General features: G+C 52.3%; 3 protein-coding genes across 3 annotated transcripts in view; 1 reads left to right on the top strand and 2 right to left on the bottom strand.

The window, feature by feature from the left end:
- The first annotated feature begins 845 nt into the window (after nucleotides 1-845).
- Nucleotides 846-5,415, top strand: LOC115393645 (ras-related C3 botulinum toxin substrate 3). The gene is made up of 6 exons (XM_030098744.1): nucleotides 846-1,040; nucleotides 3,843-3,914; nucleotides 4,040-4,157; nucleotides 4,237-4,299; nucleotides 4,767-4,926; nucleotides 5,222-5,415. Exons 1-6 carry the CDS (start codon nucleotides 1,006-1,008, stop codon nucleotides 5,350-5,352), a joined length of 579 nt encoding a protein of 192 aa, XP_029954604.1. The 5' UTR covers nucleotides 846-1,005; the 3' UTR covers nucleotides 5,353-5,415.
- Nucleotides 5,416-7,668: 2,253 nt separating this feature from the next.
- Nucleotides 7,669-10,956, bottom strand: LOC115393643 (L-xylulose reductase-like). Its single transcript, XM_030098741.1, has 8 exons — nucleotides 10,861-10,956; nucleotides 10,442-10,539; nucleotides 10,057-10,211; nucleotides 9,940-9,982; nucleotides 8,572-8,671; nucleotides 8,430-8,494; nucleotides 8,036-8,153; nucleotides 7,669-7,965 (listed from the first exon to the last, which is right to left on the bottom strand). Exons 1-8 carry the CDS (start codon nucleotides 10,910-10,912, stop codon nucleotides 7,862-7,864), a joined length of 735 nt encoding a protein of 244 aa, XP_029954601.1. The 5' UTR covers nucleotides 10,913-10,956; the 3' UTR covers nucleotides 7,669-7,861.
- Nucleotides 10,957-14,253: 3,297 nt separating this feature from the next.
- The window catches only part of LOC115393638 (rho GTPase-activating protein 23-like), a 30,778-nt gene continuing 27,855 nt past the window's right edge, over nucleotides 14,254-17,176 (bottom strand). The window contains exon 24 of the mRNA XM_030098735.1: nucleotides 14,254-17,105. Coding sequence (XP_029954595.1) covers nucleotides 16,188-17,105 — 918 coding nt within the window. The 3' untranslated portion in view covers nucleotides 14,254-16,187. The remainder of the gene's footprint in view (nucleotides 17,106-17,176) is intronic.

Raw genomic sequence — 17,176 nt, 5'->3', positions numbered from 1 at the left:
GTCCTGGATTTCGGTGGGGCTGGTCCCTGTTTGTCGGAGCCTGGCTGCAGTCATGGCAGAGCTGAGGCGCCTCAGGATCCACATGGCTGCACCTTCCCCTGCAGGGTGGAGCAGAAGGCTGGATGGACAGCACCCTGGCGGTCCTCCTGCGGGGTTGTGGGGGTCCCACGGGGACTGTGGGTGACTGTGCCTGTATTGGTCGTGTCACTGTGCTGTTTGTTGGGTGGGAATGTATGAGGTCACCGCTATTCACAATTACAGCCAAAGATCCCTGAGCTGTCAAGATGTTTCCCCTTCAGTTAAGGCTCTGAAACCACCAGTCCCTGAGGCTGAGAGCAGAGCGCGTTAAAAAGAAGTTAGAGACGATTCCTCGTCCGAGATGTGCCAACAGGCAGTGAAGGAGTCTGACTGTCCAGTTTTAGATATAAGATGAGTTTCATTTCCTTCCTCAAGGGAAAATTCAATCATCCCAGCAGTTACATTTTGCACAACCGATAATAAAAATAGGAATACTGCAGAATATTCGATGCAAAAAAATTGATATTCAAATAAAAAAATCATTAAAAATTACGATTTAATACTTGTCATTACACAAATCGTCCAGCTTCATTGACAAATGACCCGTTGCAGAGTGTGTGTGTGTGTGTGTGTGTGTGTGTGTGTGTGTGTGTGTGTGTGTGTGTGTGTGTGCGCGCGCGCGCGCGCGTGTGTGTCGTTGATGGTATATGTATGTATGTATGTATGTATGTGTATGTACAGGACGAACCCGGAAGTGTGGGACCTGAACCCTCTTGTCCTCACAGCCTTCGCCCTGTTCCGGCTGCTGTCCCTTTAAAGGCACTCGGCTCTTTCCGGAGCGCCTCGGCCCTTTCCGTCATCAGCGCCTTTCACTGCGGCTCCATCGAGCGGACTGGCCCGCTGCTCTCATCCGAGACCTCCGTGCACCCTGTCGGATCCCTTCCATCCCGCCCGCCGGCTCCCCGGAAGCCTCCAGCGTCCGTACAAATGCAAGCTATAAAATGTGTGGTGGTCGGCGACGGGTAAGAGCGCGTCCCCCTCCCGGCGGTCCGGTTCGCACCGAGCGGTTCAGTGATGCGTCCGCGGATGGACGGAGGATGGGAGGATGAGGGAGCGGCGGCCGCGGCGCAGTCCGGGGTCTCCGCCGCCGCTCGGTGCTTCTCTCCCCGCCTCCGTGCTCCGCGCAGGGAGCGGGGGTCCCGGGGAGGCTTTGCGGGGGACGGTGCACGCTCCGCGGGCCCGTGTGGAGGGCTGATGCGGGCTGGGAGAGTGTGGCCCAGTCAGGGGCGAGCAGGCCCCGCTGGCCTCGATCCGCACACAGTGTGCCTTTATACTGACATCCACCCAGCCTCCACCCACGGTCTGATCCACCCAGCCTCCACCCACAGTCTGATCCACCCAGCCTCCACCCACGGTCTGATCCACCCAGCCTCCACCCTCTGCATCCACCCACTGACCCCAATCTGCATCCACCCTCCATCCACCCACCAGCTGCGGTCTGCTTCCAACTACCATCCACCCTCCTCTCCATCAGTCTCCATCCACCTGCCTCCCACAGTCCTCATTCTCCAGTCTGCATCCACCCTCCCACCCCACTCTCCTCACCCAGCCTCCACCCTCCTGCTCCACACTAATAAACAGGTCCGGTCCTGATGACCTCTGACCCTTCAGTCAGCTTCAGAGCTCCACCACATCCATAAAAACAGCAGTTTACAAATTTAACCAGTGATTTTCTCTGAGACCCGTTTGTTTTTTCAGCTGTTGGATTGTTTCACTTTTTTTTTAATTTAGTAATTTCATCTCTGGAGCCATCTTGATGGTGAAAACATCATTTATGCATTTTGTTTCAGAAAATCTACATGTTTACATGGCAACAGCTGAAAACGATGCCTGTTCTGATGGTCCACTGATTCTGTTTGTTTTAGTAATGAAACCACACACACACACACACACACACACACACACACACACACACACACACACACACACACACACACACACACACACCAAAAATGCTGCAGAGAACAATGCAGTGTAAACGTTATCAGTGGAGAACACGGAGAACCACTCTGTAATCGCTGACGGACTGTAGTGATCCTGTCCAGCTGAAGCAGGTCTCGGTGTTGTTCTCTGGAGCGGAGTGTTGGAGATCTGTACCCTCTGTCTGAATTTCAGATTGAAACTCTTACATTTGCAGTGTGTGATTGTCCCTATTAACAGGATTTCCTGTTTTTCTTTCTTTTCTGACCTCAAGTTGCCTTTTCAGACGAACCTTCATACGTTTCACAGTATCACTGTTACCACAGATCCAAATTCAGGGACCGGGATCCCATCAGAGGTGAAATAATGTGGATCGGTGCATCTGTAGCACTGGATCGTCTAGTTCCTCTGGTTCTCACTTTCTGACGGACCTTTTTGAGGGTTAAGACTTGATCTTTGGGTTAGGGAGAGAATTAGGCTTCGGTTAGATTCAGGGTTAGGGTAAGGGTTAGAGCATCAGTGTTTTAGCCACCTGTGCACCTGCGATTTGCATGCGAAGTTTGGGAAAATAAACCAGCTGAACACGTCTCCAGCTGTGTCCTTCCTCGCCATGGTCTGGTTGCTCTCCATGCTCGGGCCAGCCGGGCCACGGCGGCGCCTCGGCCATCCAGGCAGGCGCTCATCAGTTGTATTTATAGTAAATAAGCTCATATGGTCCAGAAATGTCCCCTCGGCTGCCATCGTGCACAGTGTGCACGGTCCCGGCAGTGCACGAGACACAGGTGGTGCTCCGTGCTCTGCAGGTTTGAAGCCCCAAACTGCCCAAAATCAAGTAAGCTCTCCCAAACTGGCAACCTGAACAGTGCTCTCTGGGGGACGTTATGTTCAGTCCTGAGGAATCGCTCTGAAACGGCTGTCGGCTCGTTCACCAGATTCTGCTGCTGCTCAGAGAGTGCTGACTGACCAGGTTTGGGGGGGGGCTTCGCTCCTGAGGAGACACCCGGGATGTGAGAGAACGCCGTGCACGAGCACTAAAGTCCACAAACGGCCAACACAGACAGAGAATAGTCAATATTACTTCAGTTTGCTTCATTTCTTCAGTACAGTGAGAATTAGAGGTTTTCAGTAACAGGATGCTAACAGCAGCGGTCCCCAGACCCCCATGGCGTTCGGGTATCTCAGTGACTTCTTCCACTTCGCCTAACGGCTGGGTGGTTTAGGTAGGGTTAGGGTTAGCTAGGGTTAGGCTAAACCTACACCCTATACCCTAAACCTATACCCTAAACCCTAAACCTACACCCTAAACCCTAAACCTACACCCTAAACCCTAAACCTACATCCTAAACCCTAAACCTATACCCTAAACCCTAAACCCTAAACCTACACCCTAAACCCTAAACCTACATCCTAAACCCTAAACCTATACCCTAAACCCTAAACCCTAACCCCATAACCCTGACCTGCTCAAACTCACCATCAAAAATCAGAGGCGAGGAAATGCATTATGTCGATGAATGTTGTCACTACTAGAGGAGTACAAGTGTGTGTGTGTGTGTGTGTGTGTGTGTGTGTGTGTGTGTGTGTGTGTGTGCGTGCGTGTGTGTGTGTGTGTGTGTGTGTGTGTGTGTGTGTGTGTGTGAGCATCATAAGAGGTCACTGTGTCCTGAGGCGATATGAATGTAGGCTAGTGTCTGTGTACCAGCAGCCTGCTGCCTCCGTTACTCTGTGTGTGTGTGTGTGTGTGTGTGTGTGTGTGTGTGTGTGTGTGTGTGTGTGTGTGTGTGTGTGTGTGTGTGTGTGTGTGTGTGTGTGTGTGTGCACTCACATGCTGTCCTCCTCCTCAGGGCTGTGGGTAAGACCTGTCTACTGATCAGCTACACCACCAATGCCTTCCCGGGTGAATACATCCCCACTGTGTGAGTATACACACACACACACACACACACACACACACACACACACACACACTCCGTGCAGTGTTAAAGTTGTGGTTCTGAACGCCGTGGCGTGGCTCGGCGCCGGATGTGCCACGCCTCCACAGCTTCGACAACTACTCTGCCAATGTGATGGTGGACGGGAAACCGGTCAACCTGGGACTGTGGGACACCGCAGGACAGGAGGACTACGACCGGCTGAGACCACTGTCCTACCCACAGACGGTACCGCACACTGACACACACACACACACACACACACACTGGCAGCTGGTGCGCTCACCCTGTGTCTGGTTCTCTCCAGGATGTGTTCTTGATATGCTTCTCCCTGGTCAGTCCCGCCTCCTTTGAGAACGTCCGAGCCAAGGTCAGTACGTGGACTGACCCCCCCCCCCCGCCCCGCCGAGTCTGACCACACAGAGGCACATCTCGGGCTCCTGGCTCGCCTTTGCCCCCTGAACGTTCAGCCCTCCACTCAGAAGCGCCCGCTTGGCTCTGACAGAGGTGCATTGTGGGAGGAGGCCTGAACGCGCTGTGGGGAGGGAGAGCGGCGGCCGGCCGCGGTTTGGCCCGCGGAGCGCCGTCAGACGCTCTCGGACGAAACCGCACCGGGGACGGCCCCGCCTCCCCCCGCACAGTCTGACGGGGGCTCGAACCGTGTGACGTCTTTAGAGGTCTGTTAGGTGAACCGGCGGCTCCACACGGCGCCACCGCCCCCCCCCCCCCCCCCACTGACCGTCTCTTCTCTATCCATATGGACACCTGTGTGTGTGTGTGTGTGTGTGTGTGTGTGTGTGTGTGTGTGTGTGTGTGTGTGCGCGCGCGGTGGATCAGTGGTACCCTGAGGTGCGACACCACTGCCCCAACACGCCCATCATCCTGGTGGGAACCAAGCTGGACCTGCGAGACGACAAGGACACCATCGAGAGGCTGCGGGACAAGAAGCTGTCCCCCATCACCTACCCCCAGGGCCTGGCCATGGCCAGGGAGATAGGTGAGCACCGCCAGGACACCCAGGGTCCGGTCCAGCGGGACGGGTCCTCACAGGGCCCGGTTCAGCGGGACGGGTCCTCACAGGGTCCGGTCCAGCGGGACGGGTCCTCACAGGGTCCGGTCCAGCGGGACGGGTCCTCAGACATACTCTCTAAACATTAACAATAGGAGAACACAGAGATCTAAACAGTCTGAGAACCTGAAGGGTGACTGTTGTGGTTCTGCCAGAGGATCTGGTCCAGGCCTGAATCCTCCCTGTAGTCCCTGTATTTCCCATCATGCACTCTGGTCCTCAGGTGCGGTGAAGTACCTGGAGTGCTCGGCGCTGACCCAGCGGGGCCTGAAGACGGTATTCGACGAGGCCATCCGGGCCGTGCTGTGCCCCCCGCCCGTGAAGAAGAGGGGCAAGAGGTGCACCATGTTCTGAGGGGAGGGGGGGCGCACGGCTTTCCACTGCACCACATCACCATGAACAACTACCACTACTTCTCTGAGAGAGGAAGCACTGCTGAGACCGCTTTCTTTATATCGATGTTTTTTCAATACCATGTTGGTGACCAGAGCAGTTTTTTACCATTACTGAATATTACTGAGTAGGCTCGTGTAGGTTGTGTAGGAGACACTGACTGTCCAGCTACTTTGTACTCGCGTCATGTTGCCACGAGGGCTGACGGAGGCGGGCGGAGCTCGTCTCCGCCCTCCGCCTCCTCCCGGCCGCGCTTGCTTGAATAATGCAGTGTTGAATAGAAAAAAAACGTGAACTGTGAAACCGCCTTCAGGTCTGAAGTCACCCTCAGCCGCTCGCCTGGGACCGGCAGGCTCAGACCGGTTCAGACCCATTTGGGCCGGTTCAGACCGGGTCAGCCTGGATTAGACTGGTTCAGACCAGTTCAGACTGGTCGGAACCAGTTAAGGCCGGTTCAGATCAGTTTAGACTGGTTAAGACCGGTTAAGACCAGTTTAGACTGCTTTCAACTGGTTCAAACTGGTTTAGACCGTTTTTGACTGGTTCAGATTGGTTCAGACTGGTTTAGACCAGTTTAGATCCAGTTCAGACCAGTTCCAACTGGTTTAGACTTTTGACTGGTCCAGAGTGGTTTCAAACGGTTCAGCTCCATTCAGACCGGTTCAGTCTGTTTCAGACCAGTTTAGACCGGTTTAGACCCACTGAGTCCAGTTCCGACCAGTTCAAACTGGTTCATATCCATTCAGACCGGCTTAGACCAGCTTCCCGTCTCTGACCCAGTCAGACCTGGGTCCTGAACCTCGTTCCAACTCTTCTCAACCCAGAGCACATCTCTACCATCCAGTCCGTCTGACGGGCGGCGGATCAAACCTGACGTCTGAACCGGAACCTTCTGCTGCTTCAGCGGAACACGCGTTGTGGAGAGTTGGTGCTGGTTGGAGTCGGACTCTGCAGGACTGACGGTGCTGACGGAGGGTCTCAGCCGGGCGCCTGAGGGTCTCTTCATCTAACTGTGAACATGTGACCGACGAGCATGCCAAACGGGGGCGTTCTACCTTTGCTGCCTGAGTTCTGCTTCCAGGGTGGAGGAGCTTGCATGGGTCTTAAAATATTCTGTCTTAATTTCTCCCATCGTTTAGATCTTGTCTCTGTTCCTGTGTGAGTGTGAGTGTGTGTGAGAGACAGGTGTGTATATATGAGCAGGTGTGTGTGTGTGCGTGTGGGTGTGAGTTCGGGGTAGTGCATACAGACAGTATTGTTTGAAGCCAAGTTTTTTAGTGTCCAGTTTTGGTACCGTTTCCTATCGTGTTGTGGTGAAGCTGCAGACGCCTCGGCGCTCTGCGGCCGGGACGAGAGAACACCTGGAGATGTACAGATTAATCCCTAGAAGAAGAAGAATGCCTAATATCTATCTACATGTACTAAATATTTAGCTCTAAAGAGGAAAAGAGAGCGGGGGACTCGCTCGCCGTCTGTGTGAGGGGTTCTCAAAGTGAGGGGCGGGGACCCTGCAGAGGGCAGTTTAGAGCTTCAAGAGGGACAGAAACCCACGACGGCAAAGTCACGGATCGTCAACCTGAAAAAAAAAGTCATTTTTACAATCTGGTTAAGGTCATAAAAATAATATTTAACTCAGATTCTAAACAGATTTTTGATTAAGATTAGGACTGGCAGGGTTAATTGCATTAATCATGATTAATTAACATCAAATATTTTTAAATGGCAATTAATCACAGCCGCATTCGATTCGTCCAGAGAGGAATCAGTTCTTACAGGAAGTCGCAGCGCCGCCACTTCCTGTCTGGACGGATGACATATGATTTCTGCCCCGTTTCGGGCGCCCCGCCCCCTCCCACCCGGCGCCGCCGCGGCGCTCCGTGGTTGAAATCGTGTCGTGGTCCTGCGGCGCCGCCGCAGAACTCTCTTATTATTGCATGGAAGTTGTTTGACCCGCCGTGGTTCCCTGGGGAGGCCGTCGCCATGGAAACTCTCTGGCCATGTATGTATGTAATGTAAGATGACTTGTATACTTGTTCCAGCTGTTCCGTCTTATTTTTTATGACTTCACATGTCCGTGTGGTGGAATATTTCAATTTTTTGTATACTAAATACAAATGTATATGTAAGCTAACGGGCTTCTGTCCTCATTCAGTCTGACCGGGTTGACAAACATGAGGCCCATGGGCCAAAACTGGGACGCGAGGGGCTCCAAACTGCCAAGAAATAGGTCAAAATTTGGACTTTTTTAGTAAATACTTTTATTTTGAAGTGTGTTTCATCAAAATGAGTTAAAGTGATAAGTCCACCGTCAATGCTAGCACATGCTAGCAGAAAGCCGCGGCTTTCTGCTAGCATGTGCTAGCGTAGACGGTAGAAAAGTGATTCTTTTCCAATAATTTGAAAACGATCAGAACATGTAACAGGCTGCGAGCTGACGGAGGGGAGTCGGGTGGAGGCGTTCCTCAGGTCCTCAGCAGGCCAGGAAGCCTCCGTCCACCGGCAGCGTCACGCCGCTGATCATGGAGCTCTTATCGCTCAGCAGGAAGAGGATGCTGTTCACCACCTCCTCCACCTCTGCACACGCACACACACACACGATTAAACACACACACATAAACACACACTTCCTGGCAGTGTGTCGGACCTGCGAAGCGGCCCAGCGGGATGCGGGACGTCATGGTCCGGGCCTTCTCCGGGTCGCTCCAGCCCACACGGCCCATGTCCGTCAGCACCACGGTGGGATTGACGGCGTTGACTCGGATCTGAGGAACCACCACGTTTCCAGGGTCAGCAACACTGACACATTCTGCCACCGGGAGGTCAGAGGTCAGGACCCGTTCCGCAACGCTTCATGTGAACGTGGAGGTTCTTTACCGATGAGAATGACACAAGTAAAACAGGTATGTTCTGCTAAAATATCAGAGCAGAAACAAGAGGCTAACAGTCAGTCAGCTAAAACACAAGTGGTGGGTCCAGCCGTCCTGTTCCTTCAGTGGAGGACAGTGGAGAGCACTGGCGGCTGCTCGCAGCGCCGGTACCTGGTGTGGTCCCAGCTCCAGAGCCATGACTTTAGTCAGCATGTCCACGGCCCCCTTCGTGGCGCCTGAACACGAGAGAACAAGCAGGTTAAGAGGCGGGCGGAGGACGGGAGCCTGTCCCGCGGGGGGAGGAAGCACCTACAGTAGACGGCGTGGTCTCTCAGGGCGCACTGCGACGCCTGGCTGGACACGTTGACGATGGAGCCGCCATGTTTCCTCTCCTTCATTCCTCGAGCCACGATCTGCCCGGAGAGACAAACACAGCGCTCACGCCACACATCGTACTTCTCACGCTAAAAAAAAAAATACTAGTACATTTGTCTGGTGCGCCGCTGCTATGGAACCGTGAACATCCATCATCCATTCAGCTCTGTGAAAAATGATTATATCTGTCTTAAATTTGGATTTTAATTATGTTTAATTATGTCGGTTAGCTTACATCTGTTATTTCATTATATATATCCAAAATTTATATTTGAATGACATTTAATTTTTCTATGTATGGTTGCGCTTTGTACATTTTCACATTTCTGTTCCATTTCTATTTCTTCTCTCTGTGCTGCTGGAACTCTGCATTTTCCCCCCGTGGGACAAATAAAGGACTTTTAATCAATTCAAATCAATCAAAACTATTCAAACGTCACTGTGTGATAACATGAGACAAGGCACCAATCACATTTGATTTGTAACTCTGGATAGCATTTCTACATTTGCAAAAGAATAATGAAACACAACAGATGTATGACAATAGATATCTTTTTTTGTTTTTGTTTTTGCCTTTGAATGATCAGGATCTATGGCTGGAGCTCTCTCACTTCACGTGGTTCCTTCTTTCTGCATTTAGAACTTCCCTGACTGAGGACTTTGCAACAATGTATCATTTTAAATGACATCATCGTCTACTTTGACCTGGATATGCATTTAGCCTCGATACAGATTAGAAGATGACGTCATCTAGAGCCTTCCTAAGTGAGGAGTTGGGAACAAACAGCTTTAAAGCTCTTTTTTTTGCAAAATGCCATAAAGTGCATTCACTGCGCTGTGAAATATTAATGCAAAATGACCAGATTGAGTTGTTTATGCGAAGATTGCTAAGACGGAACTACTTACTAAACATGGCGTCTGGGCGTAGTGATTTCAACAGAAAAAGTAGTCCCCAGTATTTGCTTCAGTGTCGTAACGCTACAGTATTATGTGTTGGTGTTCCACAGCGTAGTGAATGTGTGGATTATAACGTGTCCACCAAAGTGTTTTGGGGTTGTTGGATTGTGTATTTGATGAGTTTGACGAGGGGGAACAAAAATACCATCCACTTCCATTGTGTCCGTCCCGAAAACCTTCCCCGACTCACCTCTGGATAAACAACAGCTCGCCTTCACAAACACAGTAAGCACGCTGTTCAAACGACTGAGGAGTTGCACTAAATGGCCCAATTTGCCAAAATGTTGAAGTATCCCTTTAAAGGCGGTGTTGTGACTGCAGGAGTGTGTGCAGGGCGGTGTGTGTTCACCTGGGACACGTGCAGCACCGCCTTCACGTTCACACTGAAGGCCCTGCGGCGCAGAAGGCAGAACATGAGGGGAACGCCGGCTCACACGGCGCCGTGGGGAGCGGCTGCACCTCTCACCGGTCGAACTGCTCCTCCGTGACCTCCAGGAACGGCTGCAGGCTGGCGCAGGCGGCGTTGTTGACCAGCAGGTGGGCGGGGCCGACGTCCCGCAGCGCCGCCTCGGTGGCCGCCCAGTCCGCCAGGTCCACACACACCGGGGCGATGGCCGGGCACTGACACACACACACACACACACACACACACACACACACACACACACACACACACACACACACACACACACACACACACACACACACACACACACACACACACACACACACACCATACGTCTTCAGGAAGATCCTGATTCTTTTTCAACATTCTGACTCAATGTGCTGCAGCCTGTTTGTCTCTGTTTTCATTCTGAAGTTCACCACACAGAGAATCTCAGCGTGTTTACCTCCTGCACCAGACTGTCCAGGTCAGCCTGCGTGCGTGTGACAGCGGTGACCTTTGCCCCGCAGCGGGCCAGAGCCAGAGCCGTCGCTCTGCCGATGCCTGAGACACAAACACACACACACACACACACGCACACACACTCACTCAGCTGCTGACTCCACCTGGAGTTTAATGAGTGACTCCTTCAGTTGACCCATCTTGACTCAGCAGCAGTTTGAGGACTAAAGGTCAGGACGGGGTCAGCCTGTGTCTGAAGGAGCAGCTGGTTGTTCTCACACACCTGGATGAGCTGCAGCTTCAGACAAGACTCAACACAACCCGACAAGTCATCAGGAGCAAAAGTGATGAAGAGACTTAAAGCCACGAGAAACTGGCTGTGTGTGTGTGTGTGTGTGTGTGTGTGTGTGTGTGTGTGTGTACCTTTCCCTGCCCCTGTCACCACAGCGTGCTTCCCCTGCAGCGTCTCCTCCATGTTTCCGGGCCGCCGCTCCTCAGCAGGCCGAGTGAGAGGCGCGTTTCTGGGGCTGAGGAGGAGCGACGGGCCGGTGGCTGGTCCCGCCCACACACACACACACACACACACACACACACACACACACACACACACACACACACACACACACACACACACACACACACACACACACACAGTCATGTGACAGTGGGGGTGGGGTCACTGGAGCAGCATAGATGTACACATATAGAGCTACACACCGAGACACAAAGCGTTCTGAGGACACACACACACACACACACACACACACACACACACACACACACACACACACACACACACACAACTGAACACACAGACAGATGAACCCAGACACAGGCGCACAACCCAGCTACACAGACGGAGTGGAGGAACTACACTGAAAATTTAAAACTTGGAGAGTTGTGAATTTTATGTAAATGATCTAGAATTATAATGAATAATAAAAGTGTTTATTTTCTGAACTCATGGATTTCTAATAAGATGAATCAATTCAACGCTGATGAAGATTTATACTTTTAAAGAACTAAATCAAGTTACACAGATCAGTGCTTCTTTTTTAATGTGCAGGAGAAGCTGGTCCCATTCTAAACATTCTGACAGCAGGAGTCTTCCACTCAGAAGAGTGTGTGTCTGCTTATACTGGACCTTCCTCCTCCTCATCCTCCTCCCTCCATACTGATCCTCCCTCACCCCAATGATATGATATGTGAAAAGTTGTGTATTTAGAATGAAAACACAGCCTGATAAACTCAGTCACTTTAATCGACACGTAAAAATAAATAGAAGAACTTCCTCTGACTCAATGGAAGCTTTGCAGCGAATTTCACTGCTGGGAAAATTATTATGATTAATTTAGACATTTTGGGCAGCATGCAGACGACACATCAGCATCAAACCAGATGTCCTCGCTGTGAGGAACAACCTGCTGCAACGCTGATGAACACATGAAAGCTGATCTGCCAGCAGGAGTTCAACACCCCTGGAGAGAGAACCCCTGCAGAACCAACACAGTCTCCCCTCAGCCTGCTTCTGCAGAACACTGAGGGAAATGTGAGATAAATCTGTCAGCAGCCATCCGGCTGCTAAATGCTGATGTTCTAACTCAGAGATGGAGTCTGCAGGACCTGCTTTCTGATCTGTGATCAACTTCTTTATTGTTGAGCAGATTTACAGTTTAGTATGTATTACAATTAATTAGTGCTGTCAATTAATTTAAACAAATTAATCTGAATTAGTCGATCGTGTCATTTGTGAGCTTGTAATCAACACAAAATCACCAATTTAATGCAGGAAAATGTCTTTATGTTTAACTTCAGTGGAGCCGTTTCACATCAGGAAACTCTCATCCATGAGGAATTCGAACCATCCAACATTTTAAAGCTGTCAGTTGCCAGTCAGATTTTCTCTTTCAGTGTTGAACAGTCTACAAGATATAGCACAAAAGGATTATTGTAACAGATTCAAGCTTCAAATGAAGAATCTATTTCTCATAATTCCCCGGGACTGCACAGGGATGAAAGAACGATGGCGTCCCGCAGTGAGTGCAGTTTGCTGAACGTGAACTTTTAAGGTGCAATCAGTAACAGCAGGTCACATGATGGACTTCCCTGTCAGCATCTTTCAGAACCTTTCACCGCACACACAGAACATCCGTCCTCTGCCTTCTCCATTCAGCTGAGCCGGGGACCAGGGACAGGGACCAGAAGGCTGGATCAGCTGATCCGGAGGCCGGCTCTCTGCTGGACGGTCCCCGGACTCACTGGAGGCCGTCGCGGAGCGGAGGAGGGCTCGAGCTGAGCGCCACAGCAGGTCCCTGGTCCCCATGGCCACTGGGCTTCTCAACAGTGCAGCGGTGGACAGGGGGCGCTAAAGAGGCTCTGGCACCAGACTCAACCACTGACCCCAACCACTGACCCCAACTACTGACCCCAACCACTGACCCCAACTACTGACCCCAACCACTGACCCCAACCACTGACCCCAACCACTGACCCCAACCACTGACCCCAACTACTGACCCCAACTACTGACCCCAACCACTGACCCCAACTACTGACCCCAACCACTGACCCCAACTACTGACCCCAACCACTGACCCCAACCACTGACCCCAACCACTGACCCCAACCACTGACCCCAACCACTGACCCCAGCCACTGACCCCAACTACTGACCCCAACCACTGACCCCAACCACTGACCCCAACCACTGACCCCAACCACTGACCCCAACCACTGACCCCAACCACTGACCCCAACTACTGACCCCAACCACTGACCCCAACCACTGACCCCAACTACTGACCCCAACCACTGACCCCAACCACTGACCCCAACCACTGACCCCAACTACTGACCCCAACCACTGACCCCAACCACTGACCCCAACCACTGACCCCAACTACTGACCCCAACCACTGACCCCAGCCACTGACCCCAACCACTGACCCCAACTACTGACCCCAACCGCTGACCCCAACCACTGACCCCAACCACTGACCCCAACTACTGACCCCAACCGCTGACCCCAACTACTGACCCCAACCACTGACCCCAACCACTGACCCCAACCGCTGACCCCAACTACTGACCCCAACCACTGACCCCAACCACTGACCCCAACCACTGACCCCAACCACTGACCCCAACTACTGACCCCAACTACTGACCCCAACCACTGACCCCAACCACTGACCCCAACCGCTGACCCCAACTACTGACCCCAACCACTGACCCCAACCACTGACCCCAACCACTGACCCCAACTACTGACCCCAACCACTGACCCCAACCACTGACCCCAGCCACTGACCCCAACTACTGACCCCAACCACTGACCCCAACCACTGACCCCAACCACTGACCCCAACCACTGACCCCAACCGCTGACCCCAACTACTGACCCCAACCACTGACCCCAACCACTGACCCCAACCACTGACCCCAACCACTGACCCCAACCGCTGACCCCAACTACTGACCCCAACCACTGACCCCAGCTACTGACCCCAACCACTGACCCCAACTACTGACCCCAACCACTGACCCCAACCCCAATCCATCTCTCTATCCTATCTCTATCTATATTAATTGACTAAATAACCATTTTTAATTCAAGCAGACTTTGCATGGAATGTTCGGACACAAACACAAACACACACACACACACACACACACACACACACACACACACACACACACACACACACACACACACACACACACACACACACACACACACACACACAAAAGAACACCAAGCCGTTCCAAAACAAATAATTTAATATATTATGTATAATATTTATGTACAGGGGTTAACTTATCAAGGCTTTGTACAGCTGTTACAGACTTGGTCCACAGCAGGGAGAACACACATGCGCCGAGTGGAGCAGAGAGGATTGTGGGTCAGAAGAAGACGGGCTGGGACCACAGTGGCTTGGCAGGACAGTTTGGTTCACATCCCTTTTGGTTCCTTTTACAAAACTAAACGTCTGGAGAAATAAATATGACGGGGTTAACACTGCGAGGACCTCGTTCACCGACAGCACTGCAGACACTCTGAAAGCAACGGACGGGTTCCATCCCCCAAAAACGCTGTCAAACATGAGGCCCGTGGACCACGGCTGGCCGGCTCGATGACCGACGAAAGCTTGACCGCAGGATTTCAATAAAAGTAGCAGGTTTTGGTCCACTGATTGGATAACGGAGGCCCGCTTGACCGCGTCTGAACTGCTGGAGGTCCGGGGACGGGGTCAGGCCTCAGTGTTTGGAGGAAGGGTTTCCATCCAGCGGCTTTCAGAGTGAAGGAGTTTGATACTGACGCGGTACGACGACACACACACATCCAGGTTTTGGCATGACATCAAGTAGCTGCCTTTATCTCACACACACACACACACACACACACACACACACTGGGGTTTGCATATTCCTTCTCGCATGCGCGGTTGTCGTCCATGGGAATGTTAGCGTCTTTGGAGGAGCGGAGGACAAACAGCTGATTGTTTGCTGGTGAGTCGTTGAGGAGCTCAGAAAACCGCCGAATGAAGAGTTTCATTCCAAACACGCCTTCGGGTTTAGAAACGCTTTCGCCGCGTCACGCTGGAGGAATCCGCCTGGAGACGCGACACATTTCACGGCAGTTTTAGCAGAATTAGCTGAATTTTAGTGGATTTGTCAGTTTTAGCTAAAGCAGCGGGCGACAGGGCGCCGCCCCTCACTGGATTTGATTTCTATTTAATTAAATTAATTATTTAAAACATGGTGTGTTTAAATTCACAGCACAATATGAAAATATATATTTTTTAAAAAAAGGTAATTTTTGGAGAAAAAGCTCTCCTGAGTCCAGTCAGAGCAGCAGCCAGCCAATCACTGACAAGAGATTCACATTTATCCAACCCATGGATCGTGATGCCTTCAGGGCCCCTCCTGACACTGGGTCTCCTGGATTCTCTCACACCTTCCTCTAAAGCTGACTTTAGAGGAATGTGCTGCTCCTGACTGTTTCCTGATCAAACTGTTTTCCTCATCATTTTATTGACTGATCACTGAAATGTTAAAATTGTCCATGTTGTTACAGATTGTATTTTTCTTGTTCTGCTGTTCGAAAATTCACTTAAGTAGTGTTTCTGATCAGTAACACTTATCTTGATCAGTACTGATTGATTCCACTGCTCTTTATTAGACTCTGGTGGTAATGTGTCTTTTCACCTCTGCCACAAGGGGGCAGTGCTGTAGCAGTGAAGACTTGGTGTAAACTCATAACTTGTTTGTTGGTCTGGATTGTTGCTGTTGATCAGTTTGTGCAGTAAGCGTTAGCATGATGCCTCTGAGCTACACCTCCGTCCAGGCTGGGCTCCTTCTGCTGTTTTCTGTTAGCTAGACATTCAAGTCGTTGTTTTATTCAGTAGTTTCAATACTTTTTTCCACGTTCCTATCCATTTTAGTTTCTGTTTTTTAAACATTTCAATGCTTTTTAGCAAACTTTTTTCTTGGATTCCAGGTTTTAGAAACCATTTCATAGATGTTTTTAGCATTTCAGCTCTTTCCCCTTTTTGAGAGCATGATGGAGCTCAGTAGAGCGGCTCTGAGGGGCCGCGGACCCCCGGGTGGACCCCCGGGTGGACCCCCAGGTGGACCCCCGGGTGGACCCCCGGGTGGACCCCCGGGTGGACCCCCAGGTGGAATGAAACTCTCCAGCTGCAGTAGTTTGAGGAGCTCCTGACGGAGGGACTTCCTGTCCAGCGGTCCAGTCAGACCAGCACCGTGTGGCGGCGCCACGCTCTGGTCTTGTCTCGGGGGTCTTGAGTTGATCTCCGCAGGACTACGGCGGAGGACCCCCGGGGGCTCTGGGAGGACGGGTGAGGAGCCTCCTGAGAGAGACGGACCAGAGACCCGGGTCCCAGGATGGAGTGCCGAGGCCCCCCGGCCTCGATGACTCGGACCACCTCCACCTTGTCAGTTCTCCACTCGTAGCTCAGGTCCAGGTTCATGGACACCGCCCGAGCTCGTCCGCTGCGAGCCTTCCTGGAGCGCAACGCCACAGGCGGTCCCCAGTCCGGCTGCAGGGGGCCCCGGTCCGGCTGCAGGGGGCCCCGGTCCGGCTGCAGGGGGCCCCGGTCCGGCTGCAGGGGGCCCCGGTCCGGCTGCGGCCGACCCGTCTGGTACAGACTGGGGGGCCTGGTGGGGGAGATCCAGACGGGGATGGTGGAGCGTCCTCTGGGGGGCTGGGCTGCAGGGGGGGGTCCGAGTGTCTGCTGAGAGTAGAGGCAGCTGTGTGGGTAGAGGGGGGCCTCTGGTGGTCTTTGGGGGCCGTCTCTCTGGGGACTCTTTAAACTACTTCCTGTTTGTTTCTTCAGCTCTTCGCCCATCGATGACTCGCTGCCTTCTCTGCTTTCACCAACTTTCCCCCCCTTTGCCTCATCGTCCCCTCTGTCCTCTGCAGGAGCTGCATGTTCTTCCTCTACCCCCCCTCCTCCTCCTCCTCCTCCTGCTGCTCCTCCTCCTTGGTAGTTGCTAGCTTTGACCGGTTCATGCTCGGAGTCTTCGTCGGCGCTGCTGCCCGGTACGTAGTTACTGAGGCGCTTCTTCCGTTTGCGGGTCACAGCAGAGATGATGGACTTGGGCAGGAAGTCTCTGGCGTTCAGGTCTCTTCTGGAACCTGAAGAAAACTGAAAGAGCAGAGAACTCATCAGGACCTCGAACTCTCTACACAACGTTCCAGGAAGAGGATCCTGCTTAC

Source organism: Salarias fasciatus, chromosome 8, assembly GCF_902148845.1.
Source record: "Salarias fasciatus chromosome 8, fSalaFa1.1, whole genome shotgun sequence".
NCBI lineage: Eukaryota > Metazoa > Chordata > Actinopteri > Blenniiformes > Blenniidae > Salarias > Salarias fasciatus.
Note: the sequence above shows the minus strand (reverse complement) of the source record. Positions and strands in the feature narration are given on the sequence as shown.